Source organism: Dinoponera quadriceps, unplaced genomic scaffold, assembly GCF_001313825.1.
Source record: "Dinoponera quadriceps isolate SergipeBrazil2010 unplaced genomic scaffold, ASM131382v1 scaffold397, whole genome shotgun sequence".
Classification (NCBI taxonomy): domain Eukaryota; kingdom Metazoa; phylum Arthropoda; class Insecta; order Hymenoptera; family Formicidae; genus Dinoponera; species Dinoponera quadriceps.
Window position 1 is genome coordinate 1,113,453 of NW_014554705.1, and position 20,096 is coordinate 1,133,548.

Below are 20,096 nucleotides of genomic sequence, written 5' to 3' on the forward strand. Positions count from 1 at the left end.
CAAAAGCGAGTGCAGAACGAGAGAAAGAAGAGGGGGCGTTTCATCCGAGAAGGACGGATTAAAAATAAATTCTCTATGCTTTGTATGTGTTCGAAGCAATTTAATTCTTATTTACTGAATATCTTCGACAATAAATTTGGAAACATCAGTGTGTTCTAATCAGAAATAAATTCTTAAATCCAGAGAGACGTGATCTGCTTTGGTAACTCTTCTCCAGCTAGCTGCAGTATTTGTACTACATAATACTTCGGATATATACGCATGTGCGTCACATTGCAATGTGGATACGTATTGCGAAGGTGATTGCGCATAGTTTTCACAGCTGATATCCAACTCCAATCTGAAATAATTTTATTTTAATGTTTTTACGCTTGAATATTGTAATGAACTTAATAAACTTAATGTGTACTATAAGAAGAATAATCATCTCAATTATACGGGAAATATTGACATATCAGAATATCTTGACAAATAGGGAAAATTGCACAATATATATTAAAAATGATGGACTGTGAGTATTTGTACAATAACAAGAAAGTTCGAATATCATATGCTCCATACGGAGGAAGATAATTTGCTGGCACAGCGAATTTTATGCCGTCGCAGCAAAGTCAGTTTCTATATGGACAGAAAAACGACTTGTTAAAAGAGATAACAACTAATTGCCATTTGCTGGATATATTTTGCTGAATCTACAAATTATTTTATTGCAAGAACAAATTAGTAAATTTAGGAAAACATTATTTTATTCTAACAACAAATTAATTTGTCCTAAGGACAAATTCACCCAGCAGAATATTTTCTAACCTGATAATAAAATTGTTTTCGCTCTAATTACGTTAATAATACGATAATTACATCTCTGAATTTTAACCTGCATTTTTATATCATATTTGATCTGAAATCACATTGAATATAATATAGATAAATAACTTTCGGTAAAGTTAACTTCAATTAAGTCCCAATTCAATTTAATAGGCACTAGATATCTCCGAAATTTGATAAAATTATATTTAACGTAATGTAATTCAATTTACATGCGCACTTCAAACATATGAATTGGAACATATTCATGCACACACATCCTATTTCACAAGAGATTGTAATTAATTTAATAAATTCTCTCCAGTTAGTTACTCGGAATATTCTGCAGAAGTGTATAAATAATACATGTGAATGCGTGGATCGATATTCCCGCGGACATAATTTCTTTTAGCGAATGTGTCGTTAAGTTACGTCGTCGAGTCCTGTTTCATCTTTAATCTATCACGATTAATCATCTTTAGGGCTGTGAAAATAATTGCCGCCGCTGCAAAACAAGTAACGGTTCGCACTAGGTGCTTCTTCCTATCTCTCTCTCTCTCTCTCTCAGCCGAGACAGAAACCCTCTCCTGCTATAATTAATGTAAATAAGAAACTTAGGCGACTGTACGGTCGAGACGCTTCATTCCTCTCTTCGTATTTCTACCCTCGTCCTTTCTACATTACGCTCCTGCAGAGAGACTACCGGCACCTGCGTCACTTGGTGTGCAGAAATAGCAACTGCCGTATTCCGTGGTAAAATTTTGAAGAATTTACGAGCGGTATTGTGTCCGAACGAAAAGTACTCAAGATGTTTGCTTTCTCATGCGCAAGGCGAGAAACTTTTCTTCTTGGCGAGACACACATCTCAACGTACTCACCATTAAAAAAGTATAGTGCGGTCATTCTTTTGCAAAAATACGCTAACAACAAAGGAATACAACGCTATTTAAACGTGCATCTCTTTCGCAGTAAATATTTTAGTTCGCATTGAAGTCCTTAATAAATTGTAACATTTCCATGCTTCTTTTAATGAAATTTTCTATTTCTCTTTTTCACTTTTGCTTCATATCGTGCTATAATATTTCAGATAGAAGATCTTTGTAGATGACAGAAATATTTGTCAATAATGTTCTGCGATAAAATATTCGCTAAGTTTGTTGTTTTGTATTTTTTTCCATTTTACTGTAAATTTCCATTACGTTCGGATTCGGATTGAATGCGATAACGATGATCGACGGATGGATAGAAATGGAAAAAAGATTGAAGAGCTTTCGTATTGGACAGCTGATTTATATATCAATGCAATAGGGGACGCAGAATTTATGTGAGATGAAGATCATTCTAATGTAATAGTGCGATAAATTGGTCTCGTGCTACCCTTTCAACCGAATGACCGGAATTTACGTATGTGGACGGACTAACAGAATTGTCAGGCACCAACGCGTATGATTAACAAAATTGGTTTACTAATTAATACCTCTCGAATACGTGTTCCATATTCATAAGATTCTGCCAACGAACTTTCATCGTTCGACAGCATTTACCGAAGTGAATGGACGTGCTTGTAGATAGTAATTAGAAATTTACTATACAGCAGAATATCGAGAGTTATATTTATAAAGTTCTGTTAATCTTGCGATGTAGCCAATATTAAATATAAAATAAATATTATGTTCATAAACTGTTTTAATTAAAATATTAAAAAATCGTAATTTTTAGTACACGTACGGTGTCCGGTCATTTTCTCGGTGTGCAGGTAGAATAGATTAAACTGAACAGGAAAGTCATGTACTATTTTGCAAAATTTACAATGTTTGCACTTAATGAGGAGTTAATTAACCTGCGTGAACTAATGAATGCACAGGAAGCGGTAAGCTGGTCCCAGTATAAAAAAAAATGGCAAATCAGTTGATACTCATCGTTGTTAAGAGAAATAAGCCATTTTTTTCACACAAGTCTAACCTAACGTTTCTCGTGCGCTTATTATCTCATACAGATTGATTAATCTCTCATTAATTACTGCGAAATTTGCAAAATGATACATGATTTTTCTGTTCTGTATCACCTGTTCTACCTGTTCTACCACATCATGGATTCCGATAAATTATCGGGCATCTATTAATTATAAAAATTACTCCGATTTTACTTTGGAATTAACCGTTTAAGTGCCAAGAAGCGATTTTGCGCTTCTTCTGTTTCGCTCGAAAAATACCAGCGTTCTAGGCTGCGAAGCCAATAACCGGCACACGCTCGGCTTCTGTCGATGCGCAACTTTACGGCTACCATTTCCGTTTTAGGTAAAAATAAAATAATGAGACAACTGATAAAAGAACGAATTTTAATTGCAATCTAACATTTGAACGCAATCATCGGAGAATAAGACGAGCGCTATCGCGCCGTTTGGCATTTCTGGATGGAGAATAAGACAAGCGAAAAAGCGCTCCTTGGCACGTTTGAACGGGGAAACAGCAGAGACGCGTGGCACTCAAACGGTTAAAAAGAAATTATTTGGTTTCAATTAATTAAGATGTGATTTGTGCAAACTTTTCATTTCTCATCATTTTCCTTGCTTTATTTATAAGTGGTAAAGTAGACAATAATACAACGTGCACAAACTGCCTGAGGACGTATGGAGAGGATAAGAGAGCAGAAAAGAATGAAAGATGTTCGCAACTTGCAGGCATGGATCTAATAAAAGCGGCCGAAGTAATATTACATGCTATTAAGGAAGCTTTTGAGCGAGTAGCGACGCCGCGAAACTCGCGATCACGCCTTGAGAACTCACTTTTGCAAATGCGGGAACGTGTGGTTGTGGTAATTTCGGCAGAGTTAAGCCCGCTTTCGCGATCCCAAGCTCCATCGGCCTTACGGCAGGATTACTTGCATGTAACGTGTAATTTATCCCGCCGAAACCGCCTAGCTGCAGCTGCAAACCTGCAAAGTACGTTAATTGCGTTACGCTACGAGCTGCGCGGGAAAGAATTGTTAAACAAACAGAACCTTAAACGCAATCAGCAGATAGACTGCCAGAAAGATTTGCACCGAAGGTCGCGTAGAGGGTTGAATGTAAAAGTACATATCGATGCTATTTGAGATGATTCCAATCGAGATTTATTCATCTGCGTGAAATTACGAAACTATTTCATAGACCATACGTAAAAGTAAAACGTAATTTCTCGTGCAAATTTAACACGATAGATTATGAAACATACAAACGCACTTTTTTAGTATTCTTCGCGTTATTCGAAAGTAGATAATCGGGTTTTATGACATTTCACAAGTCGTACACAGAATTGAATCTCAATCCAAATCAGTGATAGCTTCTTGATAGATCGCATAAATATTATAAGTAAAATATCTCCTTCAATCCGCACATCAAGCAATTTTCACCATGCGGATTTGAAAAAGGGAATTCAGAGGTAAAAAATGAGAGACAAATTAAATCATTCCGCAAGTCAGCGAAACTTCAATACGCTTTCGACGAAATTACATTATTTATCCTCAACGAAATTCACGTTGCGCTAAATGTGGCTGTGTTACGGCATCACGCCGGAACTAAAGATGTAAAACTTGCTTAGCGCACAGCTGAGAGTGTAGCTAAGATACCTGTGGGGTGCCAAGGATTTCTTGCCTCTTGAGTTTGTCGTAATTGTTCTGCACGATGTAAACTTTGCCCCAGGTTCAAAGTTGGTATGCCCGCAGGCATGTCCGTCGTCATGCCACCAGGTATGCTCGTTGATATGCCACCAGTTATGCTTCCAGATATACTATCGGGTATACTTGCAGTCAGACTGCTTGGCATGCTTGTCATGAAGTCCAAAGGTAAATTCACTTCTGTACAAGGTATAATCAAATGTTGAGCGGCGAATTGACATCATCATTGACATTATCGAAACACTCCTCTGATCGAACAATACTGAACCCTTCGGCATTGACACTATATGATTGCTGATGAACCATGATACGATTTTATCCGCTGCATTCAAATATTAGAAAATTCAGACCTTGCAATCTTATCTTGTTAATATTCTCTCTTCATGTACGAACAAACAAAAATGCATGTTTGTGACGCCGCGATTATTGATAATTCTTATGGATGTTCTAGCGTGAAGCATATGTGAACTAAAAAATTAGGAAAACTCGTAAAATATTATTGAAACGTAGCATTTGCGGTAATACGTATAGACAAGTGTTATTCCGTCTCATGTAACTTTTTACTCAGAGCGATGTGACGTGGGAAGAGGAAAGTAACATTTAATCGACTCGAATTCTGCCTACTGATTGTCCGGGATAATAACGAGCTATAGCAATATCGTACCTAGCGGCACATAGTTATTTGTCGAGCCGTCGGACGCTATTGCGGATTTTCCTGGTAACTTTACGGGAACATCATGTTTAATCAGCATTGGCCAAGAAACAGCCGAGGCAGATGCGGCCGATGTATTCGGCAAAATGAGTTTCATCTTTCCATTGGGAGACAACGGAGCATAGCTGGACGATGCTTCCGGCTGCGAGAATTGCTGGAAAGACCAGCCGTGTTTAAGTACTTCGGGCAACGCGTTGTTTGCGAGGGAGTTCGGAATGTCGCCTTTCAGCATGCTCTTCTGCTCTTCGGAGAGAATGTAGTTCAACATCGGGTTTTGGTTATCGGGCTTGATGTTGTTCTTCGACACTTCTGGCATTAGATATTTCAAGTTGTGCTCATCGATCTTCAAGTTACTGTTTGGTGTCTCCGGAAGCGGATAGGTATGCACGTTGTTCTTCAACTCATTTTGGGAGATGAAAGAAGGCGCCACAACAGCTCCATATTTAGTAGCATGGAAATGAATCGGTTCAAGAGTGCTATATGAAAGAAATCAAATTTAGATACGCGGAAATGTCTTAAAATATTATTTTGCAAATTAATTTGTTAGTAAATCTCCTCTTTTCGTATTCTTTATTCACAAATAATTAGTGTTTTATAAGCGTTTCAATCTGGGAAGTCACGATGTAACTAGAAATTTTGTCGAACATTGCGAAATTAATTATACAAAAAATTAATAAATTCTTAAACAGCTGGGTCTCAGAATAATATTAATTACGTTAATTTTGCATGAAGTACGATATAACGAACTGCGATATAACGCCATTTGAATGACGTTCTTGTTTGCTAATTAAATAGTTTGGCGTATTTACACCTATAGTTATATAATGTCGTAACTAATCGACAAATAATAAAGCTTAATAGCAGGTATTACGTACTTTCCGCTGAACGGCATTATTGAAGTTAGTGTAGCCATGACAGATGAACTGGGTTTGGTTGTTAATCTCGTTAACATATGGTCTATAATCGAGGATCGGTTTGTGTTAACAAAGATTGACGGCACAGTTGTAACTGCGTTGCTGGACATAGTTGACGAGTTGTCAACTAGCTAAAAATACATAGAACGTTAGATTTATTTTAAAAATATTTTTCTAGGACAGTACGAGAGAGAGAGAGAGAGAGAGAAAGAGAGAGAATTATATCCCATAAAAACAAACATGTACAAGATCGGATTTCTAAATTGTAAAATTATAATTAAATATACGTAGGATAAACTTGATAAAGATAACAAATTTGTAGCAGTTTTTATTTCGATTGTAATTACGCGCTGCGAAACAAATATCTTGAAATTTCCATGAAATACATTTTGCCCTCGATTATCGAATATCAAATTCAGCGGATGAAATGAAATTTTGGCCGTACCATATTTTAGACGGCAAAAATATCAAGGATAAGGAATCTGCTCACCGTGTTGTACTTGCCGCTTAACGGTGAAATAGCCGACTGCGACGTCGATGCCAAGTCAAGTTTCATCCTGGAAGCATCTGATGAATGCACTCCACTTATACCGAACGATGCAGGAAACAAAGAAGAAGCAGATCCGTGGTTAGCAACGGGCGTTGACGGCAGCGTTACGGGAACATCGACATTCAATGCGGAAAGATGTTCAGAGAACGGGACCATCGGTATCGAAGACAGTTCGAGTGCGTGATTACCTGCGGCGCAAAGTATAAGTCAATATCTTCGGATTGTCACAAATTAAAAGTTTCTCAATACACAGACAATAAGCAGCATTAATGTTGCTGTTTTAACGAACTATTTATATTTTCGTCGAAACTGCGATATCGATTTACGCGCGAAATAATTAACGTAGAGATACGCCCTGAGGTTTAAAACAGAGAATATCGACATCCCATCTCAATTCTATTTCTCAATTCTATTTCTCAGTTCTACTTAAAATTTTATTTTCCCCAAATTATACAACATTTATAAGCCTACCGTACTCCGTGTACATTGCGGGTCCTCCGCAATGTCCATAGGATGTGGCTTGCGCGTCTTTCTGTCGTCCGTACGAATCGATCGGTTTACTGTAAGAATCATCTCGATAGAACTTGATTGAGTTAGAAATGGTCGGGAAATCGACGTAAGTCCTTTGCTTCCGAAACGGTGCTTGTTCATCTGGGGGTGGCTGTCCGTGAAATAAGTTTTTCAACGGCGTTTCAAGCGTTAACAATTGTTTCTTGAATGGTGCTTGACTTCTGTACACCGACGCTTGTTCCCCGAAGATCTCTTCCGACGCAAGCGACGCGCTTTGTCCTTCGAAGGGGCTGTTTCTGAAGACTGCTCGTTCCCCGCGCAATTCGTGATCCTTCAGCAGTGCGTCTCTGAACAATGGTTCGTCTCTGAACGCTGTTACCGTGTGAAATAAATTCTTCTTGAACGGTTGTTTGTGAAATATTGGCACACCGGACGGATATGCACTTCGTTCTCTTAAAGATGTATCGAGGAAGGTTTGTTGGCCGATGGTTTGGTCTCTCACTGGGCCATCAAGCAGTGTTTGCTGACCAATTATCTTGTCGATAAATGATCGATCGAGAAAGAGATCTCGTGGACGAGGTTTGTAATATGATATGACGTCCGTATTTAAAGAAACGACATCTCTCTTATTTCTGTATGCATCGGCAATTACCACTGTTATCACGATGATGATAACCTGAGGAAAGAGGAACACACTGACGTTTAGAAATATCATGATTACAAGAGGAATTTTTACGGAAGGCTCACCGAGAATCGCAGATGGCACGTCATGGATGATCGTCGTAATTGCAAACTAATGTCCGCTGTGTTCTTAAAATTAAAGGTTCAATGATAACTGCGATGATAATTGCGATTCTTATACAAGTCTAAACGACGATAATGACTCGGCGTAGCTACTACAGCAAGTGTGAATGATTCCGATCAACGATCTTATATAGGATCGATGATCCTACTTCCAGTTTTACTCCTTTCCATTACTGATATCAGACTAGACTGGTAAAACATGTACTTGTTACCTTTCTCTTTTTCTTATACAGAGTACGCATGTATTATTACTTTCTTACAATATCATTACAATGTATTAAAGTATCTTCATTAAAAGACTCAACGTATGATAGAAAAATATTTTTAATTTAATAATGTATTATTTTATCTTTACACATATATTTACAATTTCTAAATTTGAATTTTACAAAGAACTACGCTATAAATACACACGTCAAATTATTTATTGTTAAAGTTAATACGTTTGGGATATTTATGTGTGTTATATACATATTACAATTACTTAGACACTACGAAAAACAAATATATGTTAATTGATGTTTTTCAACTATACTTTCTTCTTGATTGACATTATATCAAATGTATCTTTAATAATATAAAATTTCAAAATAGCTTCACGAGAGACTTCTCCGTTGTGTGCGCTCGCAAGAGAAGCGGAAGCACAGTAAAAGAGAAACTGCGCTCGCTACGCTGCGTCTTAAATGCAGATGCAAGAAGGAACGGAGCCTTCTCCGGCGTCCTTCGAGGAAAATTGCTTGCAATGGAGGAAGCCAATTGCAGAGGTTGCCCTTTACGCACAGATGAATGAATTACGGCACGAAGAATATAATTTCAAAGGAACTCGTTTTCCACTAGCTCTTTTGGCTCTCACCTGGGAGACAAATCGGGGGTGGCGAGAAGGGCGGAGTGTGCGAAAGTTCGCGAGGCTCGAAGTCCGCGAAACGGGGAAGAAACGGGAGAAAAAAGTCTTCCGAGTGCGTCTTCCGAGCGGCGAAAAAGTTATTTGCATTTCAACGCTCGTGCAAAGTTTACTTCGCGCCATATAGATGCGGATTGGTGCTTCTCTCGTGGTAAGTCGGCGTGGCGATAATTGGCAAGCTAAAGAAACGAGATAGACGTTCTTCTACCCGTTCCTTCCTGTGCCTCTTTTCGAAAAGATAAACTTGCCATTTATATATCCCGACCTTATATTGTATATGGTTAAAGTTGGCCAGGTTTTGGATTGCTTTCAGATTATTTTACGTAAATGGCGATAAAATACATATATAATGAGCGGCACTTACGTACTTAAAATGCATTATCGGAAAAGTAAAAGACAATTTCTATCGTTCTCTGAAATAATTAGGAATAATAAACAATTGCGGAATTGTGAAGTAAAAGCGACGATGATAATTGACTGAGTTTAAGGAAGATGGTTATTTAGGAGTGATGAAAAGATGAAGAGCGTGAAAAGATTTCAGTTATACGGCTATATCGATCGAAAGGTTCACTCTGTAACATCCCCTTTACGCTTTAGGACACATTATGCTGGAAATGCTTGAACTAAAAGCACAAAATCGTGTTATCGAACTTTTTTAACGGGTCATTTATTTTATTTGAAAGGCGCCGTTTTGTGTGATATCCGCCTGTGTACCAAGGCCGGAAACTAAGCCGACGGTGTAATTTTTATTACTTCCTTATTGTCGCCTCTTTAAAACTCAACCGACGGAAATTTTACGCCGCGCGGAAGCTTTAAGGTAACCGTATTTCATACGCTCATGAGGGCTGCTGTTCGGGGGCTACTAAAACATTATCATTTATCGAAGGTCGACTGGGTTAAGAGCGAATAGCCATGTAAAATATCACGGGTCTCGTCTCTCGATGCCAATTTTTTCGCGTTGTTACTCGTGTGCGTCGGAAAAAGCGGCGGAAGAAACGCGTTTATCATTAGTAGTTGCTGAACAGTGAACGATCGAAAATAACCGATTCATAGTACGCGTACAAAATTACGCATACACAGCATGAATCGAGCAGCTGCAGCACGCTAATGAGTCTCTGCAGCGCCAAACGCGCGAAATATTTATTAAGCCGCATGTGAATTCAGCGCATTCATCCGTCCATGCATGTAAAAGCACCTTTGAACGACGAAGTTTCGAACTTGAACGCACCATAGTAAATGAATTGCGGATAATTCGACTTTTGATGAAAATATTTATTATTTAAATGATTATCGCCGGGCGTCGCACAAATTTAAATACTTAACGCCGCTTTGTATATAAAATATACAAAGTATAAAATTGAGACGAAGAGAAATAAATATCACCGATATCGGGGTCAAAAGGTAACTATATAAAGATAACAACAAAAAGAGTCAAATGAAAGACGTCGTTACTCCAATAAACGTTTCGAGCTGAAAATTAATCCGACTGCATTACGGTTTTGGTTTACTCAAAGTACGGAAATATCAGCGCACATGTTGAAAGGCTTCGGGCTGTTCGGAACAGCGCATCGCGTTATGTACGACTGTCAATGTGAGATGACGGCTTTATTGATATCGCAGGTAAGTTAATATTTATACTATGAAAGAGCCGGTATTAAATTTTACGAAACATCGCGTATACGCGTACGGTGAATTTACATACGGCGGAAAAATCACAATGCAACTGGAAATGTCAAATGGTTCGTATGAAATATTGATAGATAACGGGGAAAACGTTTCCATTTCCATTCTAGTTGCAGACGCGGGTTTTTAATCTCCTTATGACACGCGCGCGTACCGTGCAAACAACTATATTTAATTACCTATAAATGTTACCGCATGGTTGCGTCGAATCGTTGATCAATCACACCGTATTCCCGCACTTGCAGATAATTATAAATGGTCGTAGATCACACTGACAAATGTATTCTATAGCGCGTACATTTTCTAGGCAGGTGTTTTGTGGGTTTTGCCCGCAATCGAACTGACAGTCAACACGATAGTTTACCATGGAGGCTTTCAAGCGAATTGGAACTGCGGCTCCGAGCCGTTCGTTTGGGTCGTTTGCGGAATATATGGCTGCAAGACGAAATAAGGTAGTGGGTTTCTAGTATTATTGCTTTCATATGCGAAGCAAAACGTCACCGATGATATCGTTTTGCAGTGCTTCGAGCCTTGTTGATACATCACCTCGAAAAGCTAAATAATGAAGGAAGGGCAAACTTAAGCCGGATACAGACTTGTTGAGCATCCTCGTAACGTATCAACGTATCACAAAATGGTGTAAATAAATAATCAACTTACCCTTTCTTCCCGCTTTTTCATATCCGTCAAAACTAGGTGAGTCGTGGATGTTGCCATTCTAAAAAGTGAGTCGCGGGCACACAGGCTTGGGAAATCCTATATTAAAATATATGAAACGCGATATTAAAAATTCCCCTGTTCTCCTCCCAACTTACCGAGACTACGCCAACTTACACCCGACAAAACCCGAACGAATAACAATTCCAATCCCCGTCTAGAGGATTTCCGCGAACTTTTCTTTGCTGGAAACGCTCTAACTCGCCGATATAGACCCGAAGCTTTCAACTTCAACTTCAACTTTAGTTTCGTGAAACGGGTATTTACTTAGGTGCTTGAAGCAATTTGTTATCCGGCGCTTAATTCGCAGATAAATGTAGGGGTTCGTTAGTAGGACGATACGGGAATTCGTCGGGAAGGGGATCACGTGGGGAATCATCCATGTAATATTTGCTAATTGTCACGTGGGCGCGGTGATGAGCGAATTGATTTATAGTGCGTTCCTGAAAAACGGACCGAAAGTACCGTCAAATTCTCATCTGCAAGATGTGGGATCTGCAGTGAAAGGGATATAAATCAGCCAAATTTTTGGAAACTTTTGAGAAACATGAATCTTTTCGATCCGTGTGAATTCAGTTTACATCTTTACTCGCGAATGACTCCGGTGAATCTCATTGGCTTATCGGGATTTGTCTTTAAATTGTATTTATTCGTGATACGGTCATTTAGGTCATTGTGCGAGTTTAACTCTACTATACTGTCCAGATTTATTATACAATTGTATTCGGATCGATATGACCCGACCTATCGTTTTGTACAAGAAAATAAAATTAATTTCTTGAAATGCTTATTAATAAAAAAATTGAAAAATTAAATTGCTATTTAAAAAATTCAACGAAAATTATATATTTTTTTTGTAATTGACAACAATAGCACCAACTTGTGAGAACGCGCGTAAATTCATTTCTGGCGGAATAAACCTGAATATCAGGGTTAAGAAGAAGTTTCTGTATAAAGAAATACTCGTTTTTCGACATTTTATTATAGTCGAACTGCATTTCAGTCAAACGTTTTGCATTTTCAAATATCGTTCGTGGACTGTGACAAATTTCACTACGAAAACCGCCATTTGCCGTTGGCATATACAGTACGTTAACTTTGTTGCCACGTATGTAATAAACGAAGATTTAGTGACCGATTCGTGGGTGATGTACAATTTCAGCGCTTCGGGTCGCTCTGAATCTCTCAACCTGAACCTAAACTGCAACACTGCGCACGGATGCATACGCGTTGGTCATCACGGCTTAAGCTGTGAATCTCCGGCCACGTAACCATATGTTTGCTTAAAATGCACATCTTGCGTATCGCCGAGTCCTATAATTGAGTTCCTCTTATACATATCCACTCACGTTTTATGTACATACCATTACTGCGGATATCACGTTTCTTTATATGGTAGTCGATGAATCTATGCAGGAGACGCCTAATACGATTGTAGAAATGGTAGTACGGGTGGGATGATTCACGCTTTGAATCAACATTCCGGTGTATACTGAATCCACGCCTCCGGGAAATATCAGTAAAGAGACGCACTTTTCAGGAGGGATATTCGTCAATAATGCAACGCAATGTGGGTTCGCCGAAAGCAGCTGATCTTCTATCCAGCCGTATTCCTCGAGCGGTGCATCGCGTCGAGAACATCACTCTTTTAAGGAGAAACCTCCCCTCTCAGCCGGGGACGAAAGATTCCTTCGCAATTCCACGCGCCTCGTGTGCGCGATGTAAATTATTGTTATCACGACGATGTTTACGTGCACACGGGGAAAGAAAGGCGTGCATAAGAGCGGCGCAAAAAGGCCTCCGCGGCAACTTACGGCAGTGGCACGAGGCGAGAGTATGAATATTTCAAGGGGTTACGCGTACATTTGGCGGTGGCGGGCAACCTTTTGAAAACGCCCGGAAAATGCCGGCTGCGGCATGCTAACTGCCGCTAACCGCACTTGCAGAATGAATTTCTCATAAAAGTGCATCTGACGGCCGATGCGCGGTTCTTCATTGCCTCGCGATATTGTGAGAGCCAATCTTTATAGCCGAATCTCAGGAACGATCGAATTATTCCGCGAGATCGCAGAAAGGGGTAAACCTTTTCATTTGTTTCCAAGTATATCGTCGATTTGTCATTTATGGAGATTCTTTTTGCGCGCGATAAATATGCTGGAATATTTAAGATATATGCAATGTGTTCCAGAAACGAATCTTTGGTCATGTATTTCGGGATTTATTAACGAAGAATCATCACGTCGTAAAGAATAATTCATCGACAACGAATAATTTGATCACACGGATGTTTGTGCATGTTACATTTTAATTGATATAATATTTTTGCCACGAATGTAGCACAACGTTGTTTTAATATGCGCGCAAATAAATTAGTATTTTACGCTTAATGTTATTTAAAATGTACCTATAATGCATATTTTGTTTTCGAATCGAGTTTTATAATACGCCACTCGGAAATTTCTCCGCAATTAATGTAGAAATCGCAACTTGTATCATTACGAGTATTTAACGGACGTTGGCACGTTTTTGTTTAATTCATCATATTCCGATATTTCGTCGGCGGAAAATTTAATTTAGTTCCACGACGTCAAAACCCGCCGGAATCAATTGACGACAGGAAAGTCGAAGTGAATTATCGATGATTAATTCGCTCGGTCGGAATTGATCAGTTGTGCCATTCATGCGAGGAAAATTTCCAAAGAAATTTACATGTATATTACGTGACGTTGTATAACAAGCCACGTATTAAATTAAATAACTGCAATTGATTTTAGTTATCGTGCACATTAATAAGTTACATGTTAATTAAAAACCGCACTTCTCCTTTTATTCGATAAATTGCCCCAGACGTGTTATATCCAGCCAATTAGAATAATTCCGGTTCGATTATTTAAAAATACAGAATTTTTGTATTTATAATTATATATATTATTATATAAATTCTCCACTTACCTTGTAACTATACGAAAGTACCAGATATCTAATGAGCTCTACTCTAATAAGTTTACAATGTAGCATAATTCTAGTTTATACATAAAGTGTGTCATTATAGAAACAAAACATTTAGATATTCCGTTTGAATTTAAAATGAAGAAATATGCAAATCAAAAATATCAAGAATATTTCTTTCAATAAAACTATATATTTCCACCTTTTGTATTTATAAACTTAAAATTTATAGTACACGACTATAAATTCAACTTGATCTCAAATATGCGAATTAAATATCACTAAATATAAACATATATATCTATTTTTGTACATATTTCGTGTACTTGGCACATTTTTCACATCCTCGAGTCTGAAAGAAATATAAGAGTTTTTGTTTTTGCGTACGCACGTTGAGTAATCTTGAGTGTAAAAACGACTGTTTCAAGATTTTTGGTATAAGCTACGCGGTAGAAATGAATCGGTTTATCACCCGGTGCACAGCGTTCGATGCTTGGCATACTCAGAACTTGACATTCCGCGCTCATCGTACCGAGTAAAAACGAGGCCGATCTCGTTACCGGCACTTTCACGCCAAATAAGCTCGCGCAAGTCTCCACTTGCATTACGGATGGTGGAAATTGCAAATTTTATCACGGGTCCGGGCCTACGCCGGGCGACAATAGTGATTTACGAACCGTTTAATTGAACGTTTTGGCCACGGGCAAAATTGGCTAGGCGGCTGCGTCATTGTCCATGCCGTAAGCCGATGTTCCACCGCGGATGCAATCTGTGCCGTATCTTCTAATTAATGTTGCAGAATGCACGTGGGCGGCGCATATGGCGTCCGCTGTGAAAACGATATAGCGCAACAAGAACAAAGAACGCCTTTCCAAACAACGCGACAAAGGCGTTTATCCTCCGTTCCGCTGTTATAAACACTTGCCACGGCGAATATAAAGTAAAACAACGTTAGGAGACGAACGTGCCTGCTGGAGCTACACTATCGTCACTTTCGGTCTTTGATAATAAATTATTTTTGGAAAAATATCTCGCGCGGGACTAGCGAGAAATAAATACAATCCTACCGAACGTTATTTTGAGTAAAAAGATGCCTCCTTCGTTCAGCAAGAAAAGCGCACCTTGTGTTTTCTCGTTTAAAATAGCTTAAGCGACAGTTTATAATTTATGGTTTGCACGATAGTTCGTGCATATTTCATTTGCGTAATATTCAATATATCTAACAAAATTACGACTTGTTTAAGTATGTGTTGCCCATAACTCAAAATAACGGAAAAAAATTATAAATTAATCTACATTTTATCTGTACTGCATTTCAAAGCGATATCAAACATTTTACAGATTCAGAGTCTGGATCGAAAGTTATTCCTCCTATATGACATTGATGGGCAATACATCCTTATTAAGCGCAATAAGCGGTAGATAATAATGAAAACGTCGTCCGTAAATTTTATGTTTGAAATTCGACGGATCTACCAGGACGCCGCGATTATTAATTTCATTTCTAAAGTTTGATGAAAAATTTGATAAGAATAACTCTCGTTCGTGAGTTATGTGAAAATTGCACGAGCATACAGATTTATGTTATGCTCGTCTCTGCGAACACGCTTCAATAAAATAGATTAGCATCAAGGACGGCGACGGCGGTGGGGCGAAATAGCAGCGTCAGCATTTCGTGCATATACATATCGAGTTATGAACGAGTTTACGAACAGTCGCGTGGGTTACGTCCTGCTTTGGAAAGTCGTTCGATCTCGAGCGATCTTGAACTTGCCCGATGAGAATCCAACGTGCGCGCACACGGCGGTATGACGAAAAAGCCCGTTATTTCGCTTTTCAATCGAGACCGTCTCTTCCTTCATGTCTTTTACGAGACGTTTCACGCGCGTAGTATCCAGTGGAGAGTAGTGAAAACGCTATCCCGGAGACGCTACGTCCTATTAAAGCTTTAGCACCGGTCATTCTGGTTGCAACATAACAATTTCAACGAACTACTCGATAGTAACAATAACAACAACACTGCAAATTGTCTCGGGGAGTCGGTACACAGTGACGGTTTTATCTCATCCTGCCAGGCTGTTATAGCCGCTCGAAAATACAGAATGCTGATCATGTGAGATCCGACGGTGTTTGTTGACAAATGTCCCGAATATAAAAATTCTCCGTGTATGACGTACTCGTGGTTATTATAAAAAATATTCCCCTTGCTAACGAATTACAATTGATGAAAGGAGAAGCTTGATTAAATTTTGCACCGACACTGATCATTTATTTACGGAAACGTCACGGAAACACGTGCAGCTGTATTCCTCGTGAAAGATATAATTCAGGTGACGCGTTATTTGCCCAGCTGTCTGATAGGTCGCAATTCCACCGTTGAAAAGGCTGTCAAAGCTGGAAGTTTATACCAAAGTGGCGTGCTTCTCCTTACCGGGCGCCGTCGCACACTCCACATACTCTTGTACACGCGTTATATTAACCATATCGCGGTAGATATAACGCTACTGGCTTTATGACACTCCACGAAGTAGAGTCATATGTCTCACGGAGAGCACGTTGAGCATCCTGAGATCGGGTGCTATTTATAATCGTGTCTCCATCCACGTTTCTTTCGCGCCCGACGATACACCGTGCGTAATGGTAATTACAGTAAACAGTAAACGCGTATCAGGATTAGGAGGTATAAAAATCTTACGGCCAACCGTTAGTTAGTCCAGCTTAGTTGGACATCGAATGTTTGCTGCTGATTGGTTCGTTGTTCCGTGTATAAAAGAAATTAAGGCTAAAAGAAATGAACTTTTGCTTGAAAATTGGCGGACAGTTTTACAAAGTTCGTGTAAATAAAGAAACGCTGCTGCAGTTTGCGCAAAGGATATGCGCGCGATGTATTTTTTTTTTAATTTCTCTATGAAGCAATAAAACGCGACGCAACTTGCGTGTTTACACGGAAACGCATATGAATGCCCGGTTTTTTCGTTTACGCAATTTTGATTGCGTTTCCTTTTTTTTCCCGGATACGCTTCCACACGTTTACCGCTTACCGATTTTTACAGATGCTGTACCCTGGGTTTTTGTAGTTATTAATATGTAGAACGATTGCATATCAATTAGTTTGTTGATTGTTGATTCTCACAACAATTTACATGGCGTTCGGCGTTGACCGCAGTCACCTCGCCTTTATTTTCCGATATCGCCTTGAGCGACACAGTTACATTTCAATCACGTGTTAACGTGAATTGTTATTGACAAAACCGTTACGATCGTTTCAGATCTATCCATCGGCTAGCTAACGATATTATTCGATATATACGCGTATATATATACACATTTTACAGAAGTTACGATTATAATGAATTTTAAACGCCTCTCTCATTTATGAATTCTGAAAACTGCCTAGAGGATAACCAATGACGTTTATATTTTCGAATTTTACATTTCACGTCTCTTAAATTCGGTTAGTTTATTTCAACATTTGCATAAATACCAAAATTACTTGGGATACTTTTCCGAAATAGAAGATTTCTATTTCTGTCTATTCGCAACGCGGTGCAAACTGGCAGAAAATACAATTTTATGGTGAGGAATGTTGCAAGAAAGGAACATTTTCCTTGGAACAATGTAATATTACTTCGTTAGCTACTAGCGTCATTTCTGCTTAGATACGAGGAATGTAATAATAGTCGTTGTAGCTGCATACCTCAGTTTTTCTTGTAACTCGGCTGGCAAATGTATGCACCGTATCCTTCACGATGCGCTTTTCTATGCGAATAAACCCAGAGGTACGAGAAAGTTTGCGGTGTACTATATGTTTATGATATTCGAATCTTGGACGATTTAACATGTGAGGCACGCGGATCGCAGACGAAATCCCAGTCTCCGAGAATACAAAAAGCACGCCCACAAATGTGCAAGCATTTGGCATAATATGAGACCAAATATATTTCGGCAGGAGTATTTTCATTTACAAGAGTATTTTCGAGTTACGCGTCCAAATTGAAATTTTTCTTTTAATACATTCCGATACATGACTTTCCTAACGGAATCCCCGTATTGTATTTGAGCAGAAATCGTCTTCTACTATAATGATGCGGATATTCCATTGTATAATAAATTGAAAAATCACACAGAAAGTATTTAGAGGGAGAGAGAGAGAGAGGGAATGGTGAAAAAAATAGATTTTATACTTAGGGCATGCAAGATATTAAAACAATGCTAGACATACTAAACATCATAATGGAATAATATAGACATATAAAAAAATTGATATTAAATAAAAATTTATTAAAAATTGATATTAAATTGTACGAATTGCTCGACAAGTTACGTTTAATATTAATTATAGAGATAAAGGAACAAAGATGTTTTTGCCTAATTAACATGAAATGTTATTCTGTAAACCCTAATCTCATTATTGCGATGTAAGAGTAAAGCATCTGTGGAAGCTATCAGAATTTCCAAAATCGCATTATGCTGCCGGTGAAACTTAAAGTGGTTTCACTATAACAAGGAAATCGCACAAAATCGATGATACGCGATCTCCGCCAAGTTTTGACGGAATTATGATCAAATAGAGGATAAGTTTATAATTATAACTTTACGAAGTATCTATGGTAGAGAAATCGCGGAAATAACGATCGCAACTTTATCAAACCATTGCACATATCGATCGACAAATATTTGGAGGAAACTTCTTCTATTTGTCGAATTATCCCAATTATTTGACGAATTATTTCCAACAGCAGTTAGAAATACCATGAAAGCGATAAATGCCGCGGAACGATACAATACCAGTCAATCCGTGATGAATGCGATCGCATATAACAATATTGACTGCGATCATACGTTTCATAAGTATAGGGAAAGTTATACGTGATACAACTATAATAAACACCGAAGATAAATAAAATCGCATGTCACATATATTAATCGCATATTTTACAATATAGGCAAGGCACGTTACATAGCCTGAAGCAATTCTGATTCTTTACTAAACCGCATGAAATTAAATATTAATGATAAATATTTGCAATGGTTGGATTAATATTTCGACGTTATCGATGTGATTTCGAGAAAGGTAAATTTGGTCATTTTCCGTGATACACTGTAGCTCGACATTACAGCTCATGCTTCTGTTACAAAGCCAATGTATAAACTATGAAACGGTACATTATACTAAGCGTAATCACGCACGACTACAACAAACCGATTAATTTCGCTTAAAGTTCGTTAAAATAATATTGAAGGAAATCAATTGCACACATAGGTTTCATTGATTTCACGTGGAACCGGTGCGTAAATACGTAGTTACCGATGTAACACATATTGAACACGATTGCCAGGCTCAAAGCATATGTTCGCTTGGATACACTTGCGTTGACTAGTATACGAGTCGAGTTATACACGACATGTGCTACCTCTTGAATTTGTTAGGGTTAGATAATCCTAAATATGAACGTAAAATTACGAAAATGTTTGCATCAGATCGATCGAAACATCTCTCGTTCCGTAAGCACGCTTTACGCATTTATTTTTTTACAAATAAAAAAGGCGAAAACAAAAATTGTTCATTCGAAATAAGAAATAATGTTTGCGTTCTTACACTTAAAGTTCGGAAGATTACCTTATTCAAAAATCAATACGATTCGAGAAAGTAATGTAAAAGTTTTGCAAATAATTTCGTGACTCAGGAAATATTGTGCCATTATCATTACAAAGAATATTACAGCAGAATATTTTCAACATAAAAGCAACGGGTTTGGAAAAAAATGCTACCTATCCAATAAAAGACTTTGACTAATATATGCAAATAAGCGCTATAGTAGAAATTAATATCGTTGTGCTTTCGTGTTGCTGCTGACGTAATAAGCTTCGTGCAAAGAGTTGCGCTCTGTCTTTGGT

The 20,096-nt window shown here is 38.3% G+C and overlaps 1 protein-coding gene across 2 annotated transcripts in view; it reads right to left on the bottom strand.

Moving 5' to 3' along the window:
• Window positions 1-20,096, bottom strand: part of LOC106740961 — a 25,233-nt gene continuing 5,137 nt past the window's right edge. The window contains exons 3-10 of one of the 2 annotated variants that reach the window (XM_014612480.1): window positions 11,193-11,288; window positions 7,106-7,820; window positions 6,575-6,822; window positions 6,046-6,215; window positions 5,123-5,646; window positions 4,411-4,638; window positions 3,590-3,738; window positions 1-340 (exon numbers count right to left, since the gene is read on the bottom strand). In XM_014612480.1, the coding sequence (XP_014467966.1) occupies window positions 317-340; window positions 3,590-3,738; window positions 4,411-4,638; window positions 5,123-5,646; window positions 6,046-6,215; window positions 6,575-6,822; window positions 7,106-7,820; window positions 11,193-11,288 (2,154 nt within the window). In that variant the 3' untranslated portion in view covers window positions 1-316. The remainder of the gene's footprint in view (window positions 341-3,589; window positions 3,739-4,410; window positions 4,639-5,122; window positions 5,647-6,045; window positions 6,216-6,574; window positions 6,823-7,105; window positions 7,821-11,192; window positions 11,289-20,096) is intronic. The other variant, XM_014612481.1, reaches the window with a different exon arrangement.